The 22016-nt window shown below is 32.0% G+C and overlaps 1 protein-coding gene across 1 annotated transcript; it reads left to right on the top strand.

The window, feature by feature from the left end:
• The first annotated feature begins 206 nt into the window (after nt 1–206).
• On the top strand, nt 207–14067 carry LOC139486794 (bifunctional arginine demethylase and lysyl-hydroxylase psr-1-like). Its single transcript, XM_071271766.1, has 10 exons — nt 207–915; nt 3222–3651; nt 4159–4237; nt 5322–5463; nt 6297–6412; nt 6979–7081; nt 7732–7839; nt 8255–8400; nt 11197–11337; nt 12972–14067. Exons 2-10 carry the CDS (start codon nt 3245–3247, stop codon nt 13101–13103), a joined length of 1374 nt encoding a protein of 457 aa, XP_071127867.1. The 5' UTR covers nt 207–915; nt 3222–3244; the 3' UTR covers nt 13104–14067.
• Nucleotides 14068–22016: the final 7949 nt, after the last annotated feature.

Here is a 22016-nt window from a genome sequence, read left to right as displayed (position 1 = left end):
AAAAATGAACATATATAGGGCAAAGGAGTATTCTATAGTTGATAAAGTAGTCTATTTGTGTTTGTAACAACACTTGTAATTCAAATATTTTGTCTTAAAGTATCAACAATTATTTTATATGTATTTATATCAAAAGAATTTCCTGATGTGCACAAAATACACCATTTTCATCAACTGTTATGTGTACGGGTCGTTTCATTATTTCTTTCCAGGTTTTTACCTCGAAGAAAGTAAATATGTTGGTTATTTTATCCGATTAAACAACATCTTGTTTCAAAAATGGAGGTGCGTGTCGTCAGGAATGTAATAATGGAATATCAATAGTAATAAACAGAGACTTAAGAGTTCTGTTAGGTTCAGTAAATTAGAATAATTCAACACTTATTATTTATATGTTCCAATAATTGTAGTGCATTTCTTAATCTTCTTTTACACGTGTCTACGTAAACCGGAAAGAACAATATGATTACGAAACAACTGAGTATAAAATTAGACAAGATGAGAGTCAGAAAACCGAAAACTGAACTGAACAATAATCATGTTACAAATGGAACTGTTAAACAGGTTAAAAAAGATAAGAAGAAAACAAATCAAAATAACCAGCAGATGTTAGTTAATGTTTTATTAGGATTTCTAGGAGTTATTTTTGCATGTGGAGTGTTTCTATTTGTAACAAGAGACCTCGTTCCCGAATATGAAAGGAATCCGTTTGAAAGAACTAAAAAAGAGGCTCCAGTTGAGAATAAAAGAAGTGATGATGATTCGAGTAAAAATATTAATAAGAAAAATACTCATCAACAAAGAAATGATGATGCTTCGAGTAATATTATCAATAAGAAAAATTCTCATCAACATACAAATGATGATGCTTCGAGTAACACTATTAATAAGAAAAGTACTCATCAAGAACTAGAGGCTCTAAAGAGCCTGTGTCGCTCACCTTGGTCTATGTGCATATTAAACAAAGGACACAAATGGATTCATGACAAAATTGTATTTTGGTGATGGTGATGTGTTTGAACTTCTTACTTTACTGAACGATTTTGCTTCTTACAATTATATCTATAATGAACTTTGCCCATTAGTAACAGAGAACTATATTTGGTAAAAATTTACATATATTTACCAAATTAATGAAAATTGTTAAAAATTGATTATAAAGGGCAATAACTCCTTAAGGGGTCAATTGACCATTTAGGTCATGTTGACTTATTTGTAGATCTTACTTTGCTGAACATTATTGCTGTTTACAGTTTATCGCTATCTATAATAGTATTCAAGATAACCAAAAACGGCAAAATTTCTTTAAAAATTACCAATTGGAGGGCAGCCACCTAACAACCAGTTGTCCAATTCATCTGAAAAATTCAGGGCAGATAGATATTGACTTGATTAACAATTTAACTTCTTGTCAGATTTGCTCTAGATGCTTTGAATTCATAGTTATAAGCCAAAAACTGCATTTTACCCCTATGTTCTATTTTTAGCCGTGGCGGCCATCTTGGTTGAATGGCCAGGTCATCGGACACATTTTTCAAACTAGATACCCCAAAGATGATTGTGGCCTAGTAGTTTCAGTGGAGATTTTGTAAAAGATTACTTAGATTTATGAAAAATGGTTAAAGATTGACTATAAAGGGCAATAACTCCTAAAGGGGTCAACTGACCATTTTGGTCAAGTTGACTTATTTGTAGATCTTACTTTGCTGAACATTATTGCTGTTTACAATTTATCTCTATCTATAATAATATTCAAGATAATAACCAAAAACAGCAAAATTTCCTCAAAATTACCAATTCAGGGGCAGCAACCCAACAACCGATTGACCGATTTATCTGAAAATTTCAGGGCAGATAGATCTTGACCTGATAAACATTTTTATCCCCTGTCAGATTTCCTCAAAATGCTTTGGTTTTTGAGTTATAAGCCAAAAACTGCATTTTACCCCTATGTTCTATTTTTAGCGGTGGCGGCCATCTTGGTTGGTTGACCAGGTCACGCCACACATTTTTTAAACTAAATACCCCAAAGATGATTGTGGCCAAGTTTGGATTAATTTGGCCCAGTAGTTTCAGAGGAGAAGATTTTTGTAAAAGATTAATTTAATTTATGAAAAATGGTTAAAATTGACTATAAAGGGCAATAACTCCTAAACGGGTCAACTGACCATTTTGGTCATGTTGACTTATTTGTAGATCTTACTTTGCTGAACATTATTGCTGTTCACAGTTTATCTCTATCTATAATAATATTCAAGATAATAACCAAAAACAGCAAAATTTCCTCAAAATTACCAATTCAGGGGCAGCAACCCAACAACCGATTGACTGATTCATCTGAAAATTTCAGGGCAGATAGATCTTGACCTGATAAACATTTTTATCCCGTCAGATTTCCTCAAAATGCTTTGGTTTTTGAGTTATAAGCCAAAAACTGCATTTTACCCCTTTGTTCTATTTTTAGCAGTGGCGGCCATCTTGGTTGGTTGACCAGGTCACGCCACACATTTTTTAAACTAGATACCCCAAAGATGATTGTGGCCAAGTTTGGATTAATTTGGCCCAGTAGTTTCAGAGGAGAAGATTTTTGTAAAAGATTACTTTAATTAACGAAAAATGGTTAAAAATTGACTATAAAGGGCAATAACTCCTAAACGGGTCAACTGACCATTTTGGTCATGTTGACTTATTTGTAGATCTTACTTTGCTGAACATTATTGCTCTTTACAATTTATCTCTATCTATAATAATATTCAAGATAATAACCAAAAACAGCAAAATTTCCTCAAAATTACCAATTCAGGGGCAGCACCCCAACAACCGATTGACCGATTCATCTGAAAATTTCAGGGCAGATAGATCTTGACCTGATAAACATTTTTACCCCATGTCAGATTTGCTCTAAATGCCTTGGTTTTTGAGTTATAAGCCAAAAACTGCATTTTACCCCTATGTTCTATTTTTAGCCGTGGCGGCCATCTTGGTTGGTTGACCGGGTCACGCCACACATTTTTTAAACTAGATACCCCAATGATGATTGTGGCCAAGTTTGGTTTGATTTGGCCCAGTAGTTTCAGAGGAGAAGATTTTTGTAAAAGTTAACGACGACGGACGACGACGGACGACGGACGACGGACGACGGACGACGACGGACGACGGACGACGGACGCCAAGTGATGAGAAAAGCTCACTTGGCCCTTCGGGCCAGGTGAGCTAAAAAGATTCAATACTGACAGAACAAAGTATGATGGAAGATATAATTAATCAAAACCCACACAAGACTGTAGATGAGCAGATGGAAGTGTCGTCGAATGGTTGGAGAGAAGCTGACCCACGTGTAATAGCTAAGTATGATTCGACAATTTGTAATATAGAAAAACGGAACATAGAAGACCTGTCAAGTGAGGAATTTGAAAAAGTATACAGATATAAAAAACCGGTCATTGTTACTTTTCCAAACGGAGCGGAAGACTGGGCAGAGGCAGATAAATGGACTGTGTCCAATCTGAAAAAGGAGTATGGTGATTTTAGAATATATTCTGGCAATGCGCGGGAGATTGTACGGAGAGGAGGAAATGGAGAAGTAGGGTCGTCCTTCTCTGAATTTGTGGATAAATTAATACAACAAGAAGATGAAACAGGAGAACCATTGTACGTATTGATATTTTAGTAATGAAATTTAAAACAATACAAAGGGAAATTCGTTGAAGAGTGAATGCATTAACCAACAAATCGAAAAAGAATGTCGTCTGCAGTGTTCTTTTAATATCTGAAATGTAAAACTCTTATTTGGTCAATTAACTGATTTCAGCTGTGAAAGATATCCAGTGTTATAAAAAAAACCAGGAACGTGTAATCGTGATATGTTACTGTATTTAAACGGTTTTTTTTTTAAATACTAGATACAATCTGAAAATCACCTTGTCCAAACTCGTTAGATGGCTAACATATGAAGAGGGCAAATACTCATATAATTCTCCAACCTCTGAAGTTTAACAGCAGTCAAAGTCTGAACTACAAAGAATGATTTGTTTGAAGACTCCAAGCTTTGATGCTTAGATATAGAGATTTTAACATTCATTAATAAATCATGAAAATATCGTGCTCAACCAAAGAGCGATAATTCAATATATTAAAACAGTTTAATTCTTTTTACAGGTATGTGTTTGACAGAAATTTCTACAATTCCTCCACACTGCCAAAAACTTTGAAGCCTCCAAGTATCTTTAAAATACAGGTGAGAAAAAATATAGTTTATCTTGTTATCTGTATTTCTTGAGTTATTGCATTGTTTTTGCAAGATGCCTAAAGATTTGGTCGTTTTGGACGATTTTTTCAAATCCAATATTAAACCAATAACGAGAAGCATGTTATTTAGGCATTTTCAATAATAGATTTAATATTAACCCAGTATACGTAATTTATACATTTAAGATTTCAGATATTTCACCACAAATCGCATTACACTATGTTAATGTGAAATAATTACTAGTGAGTAACATATGTGTCAATGAATTCAGAAAAAATATATTGAACGTACCGGTAGTTTATTGCATTACCGATACCATGTGTCGATGTCTCACTAGCGACATATTTTTCTGTCTTATAACTCAAGATACCAGTATAGTCGTCTGATTGTGATATTTAGACTGAGTGCGAGTTCACATGACGGGACGGGTGATATTTGCATAGTAGGAAACACTTACTTAAATGCCCTTATATATATATATATATGTCCTTTCTATTCCCTCTGCTTCTTGATTAATCTCTAGCTTATCGATTTTGTTATCTGGGTAATTATTTGTATCGAGTCTACTTTAATTGCATAATGTTGTATATATTTCTGTGTGTAACATGCATTGAAGCGGTTCACCATACCTTTTCGAATCTACAGCATTTTGGTGGAGCGTGTGACAAGAATTATGCTTTTGTCTGATATTTTCCTTTAAACAAGGGATATTGAGCCAATGGTTAAATTGAGAATGGAAATAGGGAATGTGTCAAAGAGACAACAAACCGATCAAGAGACAGAAAACAGCCCATGGCCACCAATATGTTAACAAAACAGCGAGAAAATCCCGCATCCGGAGACATGCTTCAGCTAGCCCCTTAACAAAAACGTTGCCTATAACAATGAATATGGACGCCACACTTATCTCATGAAAATATAAATGAACTGGAATTAAAAACCATACAAGACTTAAAAAAAAAAGGCTAGAGGCTCCCGAATTTGGACATGTTTAAATGCAAATAACATAATATGTCAGATAACTAGTCATAGTCTTCATCAGACATCTGAGTAAACTTGACTGTTTCTGTAGAATGGAATTGATGACAGCATATTCTTTTTGGGAGCTTCCAGAAGTGGAGTGTCATTCCATAAACATGCAGATTCTTGGAATGGTGTATTATATGGCAGGAAAAGGTGGTTTCTATATCCTATAGATCATACACCACCTGGAGGTATAGTTACTTTACTGTGAAAAGATAAATGCATTTCAAGTCTAATTTACGAATTAATGAAGGCTCAAAAGCAAGGTGGAAAATACAAGGCACAGTCAACTGAATAAGTTTAATACGAACACACAATTTCATGGCAAAAACCGAAAAACAATCAAAAGACCAACATCAGTCTACAAAACACAATATAGAAAAATAAAACAAGAGCAACACGAACTTCCAAAACCAGGGTAATCTCAGTTGCCACTGGAGAATAAGCAGATCTTGTTGCACCCGTATTTAATCCTGCCTTAAATCAGAAAAATAAATCTTTGAATAAGAAATACAAAGGTTCGCTAGCCTTGTTCATGTCATCGTACTATGATCAACAGTACTTAAACTTGATTTTGTGTTTACCTTTCTTATCTAAAAGCGCTAAATAACTTGCACACAATGTTATTAAGGAAGACTTTCATTATTTGTTTTAAGAGTAACACACATAACAAATGACGGAGAATAATAGGAAAGAAACTCCTGCATGTAGATATATAAAACTATAAACTGAAAGAATTATTGTTGAATTTGGCCAAATATATCGACATTTTAGGTCCTCATTACTAGTGCTCGTCAAATCCGTTCATTGTTTGTACGTTTGAAAATTTTGATTCTAGCAACACACACTTATCTTTTGTTTTTGAAACGATCGTCTGGCGTGCAAAATTATAATATTTCCATCTTCAGTGAATTGTATAGAGCAAATCGATTGTATATCAAAACGGATTTTTTTTCAAATCACTCAAAATGATGGGATAATTTGTTAACCGTAAAACTCATATTTACACACTCTTTTACTGCAGGTGTGTTTACTGGATATACAATGTTAGAATGGTTTGACATGGTTTATCCAAAGATAAAAGCTGAAGAAGATAAACCTATAGAATGCGTACAAGCAGCGGGAGAAATACTTTATCTTGTATGTACTATTCTTTGAGTTGGGTCTTTTTCTTGCCTAATAAATAAAGGCAACAGTAGTATACTGCTGTTCAAAAGTCATAAATCGAATGAGAGAAAACAAATCCGGTTAAACTTTATAAATTTAAACCGATGGAAACACATCAACTATAAGAGCATCGAAACAAAACAATGAAACAACAGAAACACTGAAGTGCAAGAAAAATCAAACGACTATACAACTAACCCTTGAAAATATTAAACAGTGATGAAGGGTGAATTTTAGTCACTTTTAATGTGCTTTTGTGATGAAAGTTGGTTATTCAACTTTCTTGAAAATATGTAGTCTAGAAATGCACCTACACATAATTTGTGTATAGTCTTTGCTTTGAAAAAACATAAGTCTCGATTTCTAAGAAACAAAAGTTTTTAACATTAAGATAGGTTAGCATCGATGAATTGCTTTTATCAGCTGATGGTAAAAAAGTAATTGTTACAAAGAAAAATAAAAATTGCACCACAATATTTACATTGAATACAGTGAAAGTTTAGAGACATCAATTGTCATAAACTTAATATTATTTATAGCCTGAAGGATTTTACCACGGAACAATCAATATTGGAGATACAGTTGCTATTGGGATACAGAAAAAGGAGAGCACTTTAGGAATACAAAAACTATTTTATGAAGGTAAAATGTAACCTGAAATGAGTTTTGGCCGGTGTGTGGTGGTCTATTTCATGTATTCAAAGACTAAGTATAAAATGTTTTTAGCATCAATGATGTATCTAGCATTTCTACTTGATGCGTTATGACTGGTGTACGTGTAAACATGATTTTTTTTAATATTTAATTTTACATAATATTTTGCCATTGAAAAAACCTTGAGCAAGATTTGATCAATCTTGCAATTAGCATTCATGAACTTCCGAACTCCTGCGAATTCAAGACACATTATGAATGTTATTTCAGTTAGTGTGGCATATCATTGTTTTGAAAATCATAAAGTTAGATGTTTCAAAACAATAATATGATAGCACTTGAATCAAAAATAAGAAATTTGAGTACATTATACAAGGCAATTGATCACTAAATATAAGCATAGTTTTTTTTCGGATTTCATTACTTAATGATTCAGTAAATGCAGATGAAGATTAAGTTTAAACATATCAGGTTTATGGGTATGAAACAATGTTAGGTGAACCAGCTGAATCTGTCCTCACAGGATTAATTAATTTCAATTTATTCACATATTTTGGACTAATCTCGCGATATGTGTTAACATTTCTGTAAAAAATTGAATTATAGAATGATACTAGAACTGATTGTTTTAATTACAGATCGTTATTTAGGTGAAATGCTGACAAAAAGTAAAACCTCTGAAGAGAGAACAGAATGGTCCAGAAAATTTATAGAATTATATACAACAATACTAGAGTTGTTACCGGGTTAGTTGGTTTTTTTGTGTGTTTTTTAAGCATTTTCTAAATTGACTAATATAACAGAGGGCTTTAAGCCAGATTTTAATGGAAAGCGAGTTTGATAATTATGAAAATAGTTCCTATACATCAAGTCACTACTGAAGTTATATGACGAATTGTATTATATTCTTTTGACCTCTATATTTTTTCACTCACTTCTAATTTCAAAGTTGTATTCACCAAAAAACTCAAATATCAAACAAGCAAGCAATAGTACAAACAAACAAAATTTTAAAAAAACTTTATGATTTATGCAATAAAATCAATATTTGCCCGAACGCCAAATGTGCGAAAAAAAGACATTTCTATCAAATGTAAATGATAACAACACAAGATATTTCATTTTGATATGAACGTTTTATTTCTCTTTTTTTTATTATAGAAAGCACTGAAGTTATGCAAAATATCGCAGAATTATTACCTAATGTAGACAGAAAGAGGGCTAGTTTGGATATGGTAAACAAAGTTTTAAAGAAAGATCCATATTTTCTCATAGCTATTCTACATAAAGCGGATTTAATGATAGATGTAAGTTTTCTTTTCGAAAACCAATAATATCGAAGTCGGTTGCATGGTGTTGATGGGAGTATTTAATATTTTTGAATAATTGACATTTTGACCAGCTGTTTTATTATCAACTTAAGATGTCTTGTAACTGATATTTCATTGTTTAAAAAAAATCCTCAAAACTGATAATTCTCGGTGATTTGGATTTAAAAAATGGTTACATGAAAATCCTCTTAAATCGAAAATGTTGATCTGAATCTCAGTTGTATACAAAATATGTGTTCGAATCAAGTTCAATGAATGAAAGTAAATTTTTCATTTTTGTGTGTATAACAGTATGTAACTGACATCTAACCAATGCATGAAAGTAAATTTTTCATTTTTGTGTGTATAACAGTATGTACCTGACATCTAACCAATGCATGAAAGTAAATTTTTCATTTTTGTGTGTATAACAGTATGTACCTGACATCTAACCAATGCTTCAAATTTCCTCTGATTGTGGTTTATATTTTGTATATCAGCAGTCTTGTTGTCAGTCAATTTTCATTTCTTTTGTTCAACTTCAATTGTAATTTATATGATCAATGTATTCTTTGTTGACATAATTCTTTGTTTTTGTAGTGATTAAGATTATAATACAATGTTGACTGTTGTACCTTTATTTTTGACATTATAAACTATTATATCCGTTTGTGTTGTTCACAAATTGTTATCATTATAATGGAATTGTATGCGACTGTCATACAAGTAAGAGGTTTAGCTAGATAAAAACCAAATTTAATCTACCATTTTCTACATAAGGAAATGCCTCTTTCAAATCAAGCATATAGTTATCAAAGGTAACAGGATTATAATTTAGTACGCCAGACGCGCGTTTCGTCTACATAAGACTCATCAGTGACGCTCATATCAAAATATTTATAAAGCCAAGCAAGTACTAAGTTGAAAAGCATTGAGGATCTTAAACTCAAAAAAGTTGTGCCAAATACGGCTAAGGTAATCTATGCCTGGGATATGAAATCCTTAGTTTTTCGTGGCATATGCCAGCTGTTTTCCATTTTTTTTTATATTATTGCGCTTTTGATTATGCCATTTGATAAAAGACTTTGCGTTTTTTAATTTTGCATTTTACTCAGATTTGTCGACCAATTTTGAGTGAAGTAAATTGTAAATCAGCAAAGTTTAGAAACTTATAATTATGCATTGAAGTAAAATTGAAATATTGTGTAAACGTCTCTTGTAATGAAGCTCGCCATTCGAAAAGAAGGAAAAAAACACCTTTAAAACGTCACAATCGGTTTAAGTACATATTTGATGACTATTCTGGTTTGTTTAGATCGTAGACCGCAAAACATGTCTCTTGTGAGTTGAGACGCAGACACATCGTATTTCGCGATGGTGAACGTAAAACTTTTGTAGTGTTGATTTCATCTCAGTTGGCACACCTACTATTTTGTAAGGAGGATGCACTTGCTATATGGTACATATAGTGTAAACATTGATGATCGCAACGTATTAAGATATCTAAATGGCATGCGATGGGATAGACGTTTGTTACTGCTGTCTGAGGAATTGGGAGTTGCCAATTGAAATTTGAAATCATCTCTTTTGTAATAGATTTAACTTTGAAATCGTGTTTCTGTGCCAATATCTAAGAAAAGATGAAGCCATAAATATGATTAGAAAGATCTGTAGTTGTGAATTCAATGTTTTAACATCCTTGTCATTACCCCACCTCCCTAATCTTGAACTTTACTTAGATAAAGTTCATTATAAAGGTAAATTGTCAAACATATTTTGTTTACCATACCTGAGCCTGTAATAGCTGACTACTAGTATACGGCATTTCACACTGACGAAGGCTAAAAGAGGGACGAAAGATACCAAAGGGACAGTCAAACTCATAAATCAAAAACAAACTGACAACGCCATGGCTAAAAATGAAAAAAGACAAACAGAAAAACAATAGTACACATGACACAACATAGAAAACTAAAGAATAAACAACACGAACCCCACCAAAAACTAGGGGTGATCTCAGGTGCTCCGGAAGGGTAAGCAGATCCTGCTCCACATGCGGCACCCGTCGTGTTGCTTATGTGATAACAAATCCGGTAAATAGTCTAATTCGGTAGGTCACATTCAGGAAAGGGAAGGGGATTGTAGTTACGACGTAAGGAACATATCCGATATCATTTAAATGAGGATCTATAGCTGCCACATTCATGTCATGTTGTCTTTTGTTGATTTCAAATATAAATGGCACTGCACATTTTTATAATAGAAATAAAAAGACAATATTGAAATTGACACAAAACCATGCTTTATAACTACCCAGGTGGTATATTCGATTTATTTATAACTAGAAAATATGTACAATAAATTTAAACTTCACTAAACAGTAGGAGTACAAATTGTCTATCCAATACGCTAGAATTTTAAATGAATAAGTCTATTTTTTGCGTTCAACCCCAATGTTTGCCATATAAAATTTGTCTGTTGTAGTTTAGGTATTCACGAGTTCAGATCTTATACATCTTTGGTTTTCTAATATTTTGGTCTTGAGCGTTTCGTGATGAAGTTAAATTTTCAAAGATCTATTCAAAGCATTTTAAACTTATGTCTGTTGTCTTTGTGCCGTTTGATTGGTGTTTAATAAAAGTAGTCCTTCTTCTTTAGACAATATTGAACAAAATCAATACTATGTTTTTTTGGGGGTTTTTTTTTTTTGGGGGGGGGGGGGTTCTTCTGAATTTATAGTTTTGAATTAGCTAAGGTCATAGTACTAGCATAGAATTTTTGTTTCCTCTGTAGATGAATGAAGCATATAAGGCAGAAGAATTGCTACAGGAGGCATTACAATTGAATCCAGAACTATTTGATACACGTGTCATGTATGGGCGTTTACTTTACGATACAGGAAGACCAGAAGAGGCAGTTTTTCATTTCAGAAAGGTAAACCTACAAAATTACGACTTAGAAATACAATTAAATGGTAATTAAACAGCCATTTGTAATCCAAATACAAACGCATATAATCCTAATTATATACATACTAATAAATCAATATACGGTCAATGTATATAAATAGTGGTTTATACGTCACTGTGTTAAATTCAATATACTTTAAAGCCATCAATAAAATTTTGAACAAATATCTCCAGTACAAAAAAAAAATAAACGACAGATCCAGGTGTCTTTGTATAAATTGTATAGTCACAAGTGTAAACAACTGAGCAATAGTTGTAAAAGTCCAATTTATTGAACGACAAATTTATGTGACGTATAAAATTTTCTGACGTCAGACACTCAAATTAATAAATGTGTTCTTAGATAGTAGATGTTTTTGTGTTCTGTTAAATTGTTCCTTTTAAAATTGTTAAACGATGATAACTGATGTACCCATATTTTGACTATTTTATTTATTGTGTCTGTTTATTTAACGCATCAATGTAAAAATATTGGAAATTGATGAGACTGTCATTAAAGTGAGAGGGTTAGCGCTATAGAACCAGGTTTAATCCACCATTTTCTACATTTGAAAATGCCTGTACCAAGTCAGGAATATGACAGTTCTTGTCCATTCGTTTTTGATGCGTTTTGTTATTTGATTTTGCCATGTGATTATGGACTTTCCCAATTGATCTTCCTCTAAGTTCAGTATTTTTGTGATTTTACTTTTTATATAATTTCTTTGCAAAATTCTTTAGTATGAACTAAAAAAAGTTTACTATATACAATTTTCGTTGCTCGCGGTTACTTATTCTCTTAAATTTCCTTGCAAAGTATATTTACTAACATAATCTATACAATTTGATAACAATGTTAAATTGACTTTTTCATATATTAAATTGCCTAATATTAGTACGTTCATTTGAACTGAAATGAACTCTAAATGATCAGTGTGTTCAAATATAAAATATAAAAGGCGAACTGTCTATCGTTGTAACTGTGAGCACATTAGATGAACTGACAAACAATATTTCTTATAGGTTTAGATTTTTTTTCAATGACCAAACCCGTGATACAACTTTATTTTTAAGACCACTTTGTTAGCAGAGTATAAACAATTGTCAAACAAATATATATAATTGATTTAGAATTGATAAATATTATGTTATAAAATGTAAAAAGCACCAATGTACAAACTACTTAACTAAGAGTTTAAGGGTTGAAGCTGAAAGCATTTCTTCGAAAATTTTATTTGACGCCATTGCAGGCTGGTTGACACTTTTTGAAATATCTGTTACAAAGACGACAACGGATAACTTTACAAAACATCTGACAAATTATCCAGAAATACGAAAAAAACAATTTAGTCACCATTGGAGATTCTGTATATTTGGTATTGTTATCACAACTGATATCTAGTACGAAAATCAAAGCCTTCGTCATTACTGTCAAAATTCTAATTTCTGTAGATAATGACACAAATGTGACATGAGGCTGTGTCACGATGAAATGAGAAAAAGAAAAGAAAAAGATGATTTCAAGTACCTTCTGTAAACGATTATTCTAAACAATATCATTCTTATAATTCAGAATATTAAAAATATCATACTTATAAATGTGCATTTTTTTTATTGAAGGCCACAGAACTTCGACCGAATAACATACACTTCTGGAATTATTTAAAGAATGCACAGATAGCCAGTGATGATGATAGAGGAGCCGAAGAATCAGACGAAATAATAACATATTTGAAAAGCTTTGAAGACTAGAATTAATTTTGATAAATAATTTACACCATTTAATTAAAGTTTTTAAATGAGCTTTATACATATTTTCCTGCATTTTCATCACCTTTTGTTATACTTTACTAACATGTATTATGAATCTTGTTAAAAGGGAAATGTGTAAGATGTTGACACAAAGTTTCTGCATACAAGCAAGTCCAATTAAACAATTTATCCATTTTCAATCTTAAAACAAATGATGCCTTGTATTTTTCTAGTGACATAAAATGAGCTATTTGCAGCCATTATAGACGAATATTGGGAATACTTGAAAATGAATAATTAAGTACTATCTTACATCAATAGTTTGCAAATAGTTTTATTCGATTATCTTTTTTTCAAACACATCACCCATAAGAGAACAACAACAGAATAACAGCAACAATGAAGTGCAATAAAAACAAATGCCAAAATACATAAAAACGGGCTATTTGATAACATATTCCAGAATCGGTAGATGACATATTAAGAAAAGGTTAATATGATTGTTTTTTTTAAATAACTGGCAACTTACATATGCAGATGGAACAAAAATGAAATAAATTTGAACGAAGATTCTCTTCTTTGTGAAACTTTTTAATATAAAATATGTTGTGTAATGTTTTTTGGATTGTTTTTCAGCCAACTTTTGGTATTTATTTTTTTTGCTGTCTTTTTTTTCTATGTCATTTTTTTTGTTATGTCATTTCTTTTTCTGTATTTTTTTTAATAACAATGAAAACATTGATATTTAAATCGAACAATGAAATATAAAACATTACGAAACATTGGAAAATGCTGTTATGGAAGGAACAAATGCATTTAACTCAAAACAAGTTGCCCTTAATATGCATAACTGGATCTTGGTTAGTCATATTATATAATAATAAGTAGTTTTTTTTTTTAATTCAAATTGTATTATACTTTTTTGCCATTATCATATAATAAATATTTACAATGTATAACAAAACACAGCTTGTTGTTACGCACAATAATTTGCCGCTTCAGAATCCAAAGAATCATGGGTAATTTCATTGTTTGTACCCAAAAAATGAAAATCACGTAACGTCATTGGTTAAATTTCCATTGTTTGTGACATTTTTGACCAATCAGGACGTTTTGGTGTACACTTTTGAAAATATTACCCAAGATTCATTAGATTATGAAACGGCGATTATCTGAAGTTCAGTATAGCTTAGTATAGAATAACAAATGTCATAGTCACATAAGTATTCATACGTCACAGTTTAATTTAGATTTATTTCGTACTTTCACCCATCTATAATGTAGGGTCGATGTTTATAAGGCACCAGAAAAACAACATTTTTTTCATTGTAACGCTTTATGAACACTTAGGTCCTGCAATAAATACTCAGAGAGCATATTTAAATACTTTTTTTTATCAAATGCTATAAAGGAAATGTAGGTCGTGGATCCCCTTTCTTCCTCGCAGCTTTTGGATTTGTCCTTAGGTATTCCCGTTTCCATTTCAAATAGGCATACATTATAATAATGGCAAGAACAATGACTACTATCACTGCTGACACAACGACTCCTGTGATCCACACATAATCTGGAAAAACGAAATGACTTATTGAAAACGAGTATATATTTACATGCTGTACATTATGTCTAAATTAATTTTTATGTATCATATACCAGGTTATGGAAGATGTCTCTAAAATATGAACATTGGAAAATATTGCACTATAAACATGCATTTGATTAACATATTTAAAAAAATAGTTGACAGCGCGGTAATTATTAATTGTATGTACTCATTTCTATTTATGTTTCTATTATATAGAAGCTTTTCTTGAACTTTTATCATCTTCATTGTACGGATATATATGAATGTGCTTTGAATTTAATTGTTTTTTTGGGTGTTTTTATTATTATGCATCTTTACTACTTTAATAAGCAAGGGTCTACTGGATACTTATACAGCAAATGAAGGGGTCTTATTGTATTTCATAGGTCAATCGATTCATCACGCTCTAGGATGTGCACATTATACATAAGCAGGGATGTGTGCTCCTAACGCAAAAAATGTCCCAACAGAGCTATGAGGTAGAACGACCGAAATTATCACTATTAAAGTGTTGTCTTAACCCACTGTCTTGAGACATGATTTCGTAGTATTTAGAAACTAATATAGGCGTCTGATCTGTTACTCTACCGAATGTGATCTATTCCCATTTGTTGCATTCGACATTTCGTGCGAATTTTTGCCTTCATCTCGATGTTATTAATGGATTCATGAAATTTAAACATCGGCGGTGTCAGTAGTAAAACAATTTTGATCTAAAACAGTCATTTCGATTGATCCAACCTATGTTCAGATTGTTCAGTAGCTGTAATTACCTCTCAAAACATTACAATGATTTGTCTGAACGTCTACTGAACAGTATGTCTAGACGCATAAACCAAAACTGATGATTAAGAACATAAAAATCAATACTAATTGTCAAATAAAAACTATCTCGTGCGCATGACTATTTGTGTAATTACTCCTTTCTCGCGAGCTAGTTGTAGAATATACATAAAGACTATAAAGCAAAATGGTTCAAATTCAAAATAAAAAGCCAAATTATTGTGGTCAATGCAGAATACCAAAATCAAACTCCAGCACAAGAATTAAACAAAAATCAAAGCAAAACAAATACAACTAAACAACAAAATAAAACAAAGCATTCGAAACAAAATATGCATGTGTGAATACCTTACCTTTCATATGGGTAACCATGTTTATGTAACGAAACCTATCCAAAATGAAAAAGTGCTATAATTCAAAATTCTTGACAGTACTTTTTTATACTGTAATAAGTTTTATAAATGAAAAAAATTAAATGAAAAATGAAGAAGTAATATCCTCAGTATCAGTTTTGAATTTGTTTTTAATTAGGTGTGTATCTGAATTGTACTGCAAGTTTGACAATTGGACCCTTAATTTGACTAATGTGTAACAGTACAAGATATTGTCACGAGTAAGAAAGAAGAAGAAATCAGACTTGGGATTGAAGGAACATAAATCAAACATTTGTAAAGCTCAAGAGGATAAACACTCCAGCTGAAAGTCTTACTTTTCTCTATTAATTAGTTCGAGATAGCGCTGACGTCGTTCGGGTGTCTTTTATATACGAGGACTGGCTTTATTCCACTCCGGCAATACACCGACGTCCAGACTTAAAAGAAATGCCTCAATCAGTCCTAAAAACATGGTGTTGCACGTCAGACTATTTTAAGACAATATACTGAGGTGCAATTCTCTAAAAAAATATCTTGATCTTTATTTAAATTGTTTGATAGTTACACATCATTATGATTTGTTTTTCATATAGAACCCTGTTTTACATTAACATGATGGTGTCGAAAATTCCTTTAATAAGCATCAGTGGATGATCATTCTGTTTTGTCATATTTAAGCTTTAATCTTTTATATTTTGAAGACCAATCGAGTGCTTATATCATTCACTGCTAAAGTTCTTGAACTCTTGTTGAAAATTTAGGGACATCACCATAGAAATCTTGTTTTAGCTTAAACCAAACCTAGCTTGAAATTAAAGCTTGGTTTTTACACAGTAAATAACAATGACAATATATGTACAGCTTGTAGTGTTTTACTCATTAACTAAGGAGAAAATAAAATACTTTTATAAAGTGGCGCAGATTTAGATTTTTCTATAAAAGTCTATTTCAAAATTAATTTATATTGATTTCCCCCCTATTTTCTTTTTTTTTCTTTTTATTTACTTACCTCAGTCAGCAAATTGACCAAATGGTTCTGATATTGGATTACCAACCTAAAATAGAAGAAACTGATGTACAAAATTCGCAAAAAAATAACATGTTGACGATAATCAAGGGTTATGAAATGTAAAACGTATGAAACATGTATTTTCTCTGTTAAGTTCTTTCTCGTTCTTGGTATTTGAAATAATAAACTAGTAAAATGTATCAGTTGTACTGCACCAGATGAGTATTTCGACAATTATTGCGTCTTCAGTGATGCTGGGGCAAACGTATTTGAAAATCCAAACCCTGACACAAATGTTGAAGGACTCATCAAATAAAAGGACACAACGTATAGCCACAACCGTACTAAGAATCAGAGCTAAGCATGAGGGAGAACTATTCCTTTATTGACAGAGATGAGAAAGATACCTGAGGGACATTCAAACTCAAAGATCGAAAATAAACTGACAACGCTAAAACTTAAACAAAACAAAAGGACAAACAGACAAATAAAAGTTCAAATGACACAACAAGAAAACTATAAACTAAGCGACACGAACCCCACTAAAACTGGGGGTGATATCAGGTGCTCTGGTAGTGTAAGCAAATGTTTAAAGTGAATTCTAAAATTTTAAAACAGTAAATTTCAATCACAACAATATTTGTATTTTCATAGCATTGTATTCATAGTATTGACTACTAGGCTGGAAAATGTCATAAGTATTTAAAGTACAATTTGTTCAACATTTATTTGAGATCAGAAATTATATTTAATATACAGTAATCAATACAATCGTTTGTTGTCAAGTTATATTGAACTTGAGTTGAAAATTTGTTGCTGATGATTCTGTATTGAACTTATTTATTAACATGTCACGAATTTATTGATAGATTTAATCTCCATTTGATTAAATAAAACAACTATTAAACAAAACCCAAAATAGAGCAAATAGATAATCTGAAAACTTTAATGTACACCAAAAAATATAGTAAAGAGAATAAAAAGGTTCACATTACTATAATACTTTTCTATCCCAAATTCATGTATTGGGTTTTGATGTTATATTTGTTATTCTTATCGGATTTTGTCTAATGCTTAGTTCGTTTCTGTGTGTGTTACATTTTAATGTTGTGTCGTTGTTCTCCTATTACATTTAATGCGTTTCTCTCAGTTTAATTTTGTTACCCCGATTTTGGTTTTTTTTCCATCGATTTATGAGTTTTGAACAGCGGTATACTACTGTTGCCTTTATTTATGAGGCTTCAGTCTTCTTGAGTAACACTAAAGAAATGGAAAGTATGTCTTACAGCTTCACGCGGGTCCTCTAAGTCTGTAACGACATGTTGTATTTCTGAATGAACTTGAAATTGATAATAAATTCATGAAAAGAAGACACAAACTTTGGTGGCTGCAGATTTTGGACGAGTATCATCCAAAATAGCACAAGAAAAATATTTGTATACAAACCTTCACCCTATTAAAGTAACACTATATATTAAACCGTATGAAATCCTTACGAATGGTTTATTTTTCTATAGTTTCTCGGTTCAAATAAAATCACGAAAATGTTTCTTCCTCTGAAATGATCACTCAGGGAGATAAGAGTCAGTGACAAACGAAAAATTTAAATCCCTCGAACTGGTTTGGCCTTTGAAATCAAGAAATAAAAATTTTCGAGAAAAAAACCGGAACAGTATTGTCTTTTTGTTATAAGCTAGTTAATTTTGGAGATATGCGTAATTCGATTTTTATCTTGCTGACTCGTAAAATACTCTGAGATCTTCCCTTTTCTTTTTACTGTAGTTTGTCTTTTCGTTATTATTCTTGTTGGCAATGGTGAATATAATAACTAGAGGCTCTCAAGAGTCTATGTGCATATTAACAATGGACACAGATAAATTCATGACAAAATGGTGTTTTGGTGATGGTGCTGTTTTTGTAGATCTTTCTTTACTGAACATTCTTGTTGCTACAATTACCTCTATCTATAATGAACTTGGCTTAGTAATTACAGTGGAAAATATTTCCTAAACATTTACAAAAAGTAACAAAAATTTATGAAAATTTTTAACAATTGACTATAAAGGGCAATAACTCCTTTAAAAGGGGTCAATTGACAATTTTGGTCATCTTGACTTATTTGTAGATCTTATTTTGCTGAACATTATTGCTGTTTACAGTTGATCTCTATCTAAAATAATATTCAAGATAATAACCAAAATCTGCAAAATTTCCTTAAAATTACTAATTCAAGGGCAGCAACCAAACATCAGGTTGTCCGATTTGTCTGAAAATTTCAGGGAAGATAGATCTTGACCTGATAAACAATTTTACCCCATGTCAGATTTGCTCTAAATGCTTTGGTTTCAGAGATATAAGCCAAAATCAACATTACACCTCTATGTTCTATTTTTAGCCATGGGGGCCATCTTGGTTAGTTGGCCGGGTCACGCCACAATTTTTTAAACTAGATACCCCAATAATGATTGTGGCCAAGTTTGGTTAAATTTGGCCTAGTAGTTTCAGAGGAGAAGATTTTTGTAAAAGATTACAAAAATTTACGAAAAATTGGTCAAAATTGACTTTAAAGGGCAATAACTCCTTAAGGGTTCAACTGATAATTTTGGTCATGTTGACTTATTTGTAGATCTTACTTTGCTGAACATAATTGCTGTTTACAGTTTATCTCTTTTTATAATAATATTCCAGATAATAACCAAAATCTGCAAAATTTCCTTCAAATTACTTATTTCGAGGCAGCAACCCAACAACTGGTTGTCCGATTATTTGAAAGTTTTAGGGCAGATAGAGTTCCACTTGATGAACAATTCTACGCAAGTCAGATTTGCTCTAAATGCTTTGGTTTCAGAGATATAAGCAAAAATCTACATTTCACCTCTATGTTATATTTTTAGCCATGGCGGCCATCTTGGTTGGTTGGCCGGGTCACGCCTCACATTTTTTTAACTAAATACCCCAAAGATGATTGTGGCCAAGTTTGTATTCATTTAGCCAAGTAGTTTCAGAGGAGAAGATTTTTGTAATAGATTACTAAGATTTACGAAAAATGGTAAAAAATTGACTATAAAGGGCAATAACTCTTTAAGGGATTAACTGACCATTTCGGTCATGTTGACTTATTTGTAAATCTTACTTTGCTGAACATTATTGTTGTTTACAGTTTATCTCTATCTATCATAATATTCAAGATAATAACCAAAAACAGCAAAATTTCCTTAAAATTACCAATTCAGGGGCAGCAACCCAACAAAGGGTTGTACGATTCATCTGAAAATTTCAGGGAAGATAGATCTTCACCTGATAAACAATTTTATCCCGTCAGATTTGCTCTAATTGCTTTGGTTTTTGAGTTACCAGTCAAAAACTGCATTTTACCCCTATGTTCTATTTTTAGCCATGGCGGTCATCTTGGTTGGTTGGCGGGGTCACACCACACATTTTTAAAACTAGATACCCCAAGGATGATTGTGGCCAAGTTTGGTTTAATTTGGCCCAGGAGTTTCAGAGACGAAGATTTTTGTAAAAGTTCACAACGACGGACGACGACAACGACGACGGACGCCGGACGCCAAGTGATGAGAAAAGCTCACTTGGCCCTGTGGGCCAAGTGAGCTAAAAATAGATGTGGTGTAATTGCCAATGAGACTACTCTTCACAAAAGACAAAATAACACAGAAATTAACAACTATAGGTCACCACACAGCCTCCAACCATAAGCAAAGCCCATGTCGCATAGTCAGCTATTAAAGGCCCCGAAATGACAAATGTAAAACAATTCAAACGAGAAAACTAACGGCCTAATTTTTGTACAAAAAGACTGTTTTTTTCCACTCATGAATCAGTTTTGATAATTCCTGACGTATGGTATCTATAATGTCTACTTTTCTTAAGAATAATCGGTAATCAAGATTTCAAAGGCAAGAATGACAACAAAAACACGGTTTAATATCGAATATAATGCAAACAATAAAAGTCAAACAATTATTGCATAAAGTTATTGAAAAACTTGTTAATTATTTATTAAGTTGCATAATATGGGCATTAAATTACATGACAGATAACCCCTTTATTCTTTAACCTAGAATATCCAGACTTGAACAAATATTTCTAAAACAGAAATCGAAATTACTTATTTGTTTGATATACATTGGTTTATATACAATCAATTTGCTGTCCTATTAAAATGTCTGAAAAGTGTGGCAGTATGGAATTTATTCAATACATAGAACTTCGAGATAACTTTTATACTTTTGACTTTTATGATTGTCGGTATAAAATTTATGAAAGTTAAATAGTTGTACTTTAGGGAAATAATTGGGTTAACTTTAGCAATGATTGGCTAAAAGTGTCAAAACAGAAGTGTATTATCGATCAAGCAAATAAAGTCTATACAATTTCATGATGATCAATCCAGTCCTGTTGCATTAATTCTAATTACAAAGGCAAAGGGTCAAGCAGCTTAAACGTTTCTTTAATCGTAACTCGGTAATGTTTGATATATTTTAAAACGCGAATTATACTCCAGCTGTATTGTCATAAAGGTTTAAACATATTTCATACAGAGTGTAAATAGAAAAACAACACATGTAAAAGTTGACCATTTGTTGCAGGAATTCCCAGACTTCCTTTGAAATGTAGACTCAGGGTTCGTGTTGAAAAATCTTTGGTTTTCTATGTTGTGTTTTGCAAACTGCTGGGTTTTTTTATCATACAATAATACTTCCTGACATTGTCAGTTTGCTGTCAATATTCGAGTTTGAATATGCCTTTGTTATCTTTGGTCTCCATTTTACATGATGTAGTAACACTGTCTCTCAATTTATTTCTATCATATATTAAAAAAAAAAGGGGGGAACGTGTTTGATTTGATTGTTCGCATCGCTTTTTTACTGTTAGGAACAACCAACATTCGTTTAATTACTTATTTTTTACTTGACAAAACACCTGACAAATTATGCAGAAATACGAAAAATAAACAACAACTAAGTCACCATTCGTCACGAATTCTGTCTACGTGGTGTTGTTAACACAACTTATAGCCAGTATGAAAGCTAAAGCCTTTATCATTTCTGTCCAAATTCCAATTTCTGTAGATAATGAAACAAATGTGACATGAGGCTGTGTCACGGTGAAATGTGAGAAAGAAAAAAAATGAATTTAAG

This window comes from Mytilus edulis, chromosome 8 (genome assembly GCF_963676685.1).
Source record: "Mytilus edulis chromosome 8, xbMytEdul2.2, whole genome shotgun sequence".
Taxonomy (NCBI): Eukaryota; Metazoa; Mollusca; class Bivalvia; order Mytilida; family Mytilidae; genus Mytilus; species Mytilus edulis.
This window is presented reverse-complemented; position numbering and strand designations above follow the sequence as displayed.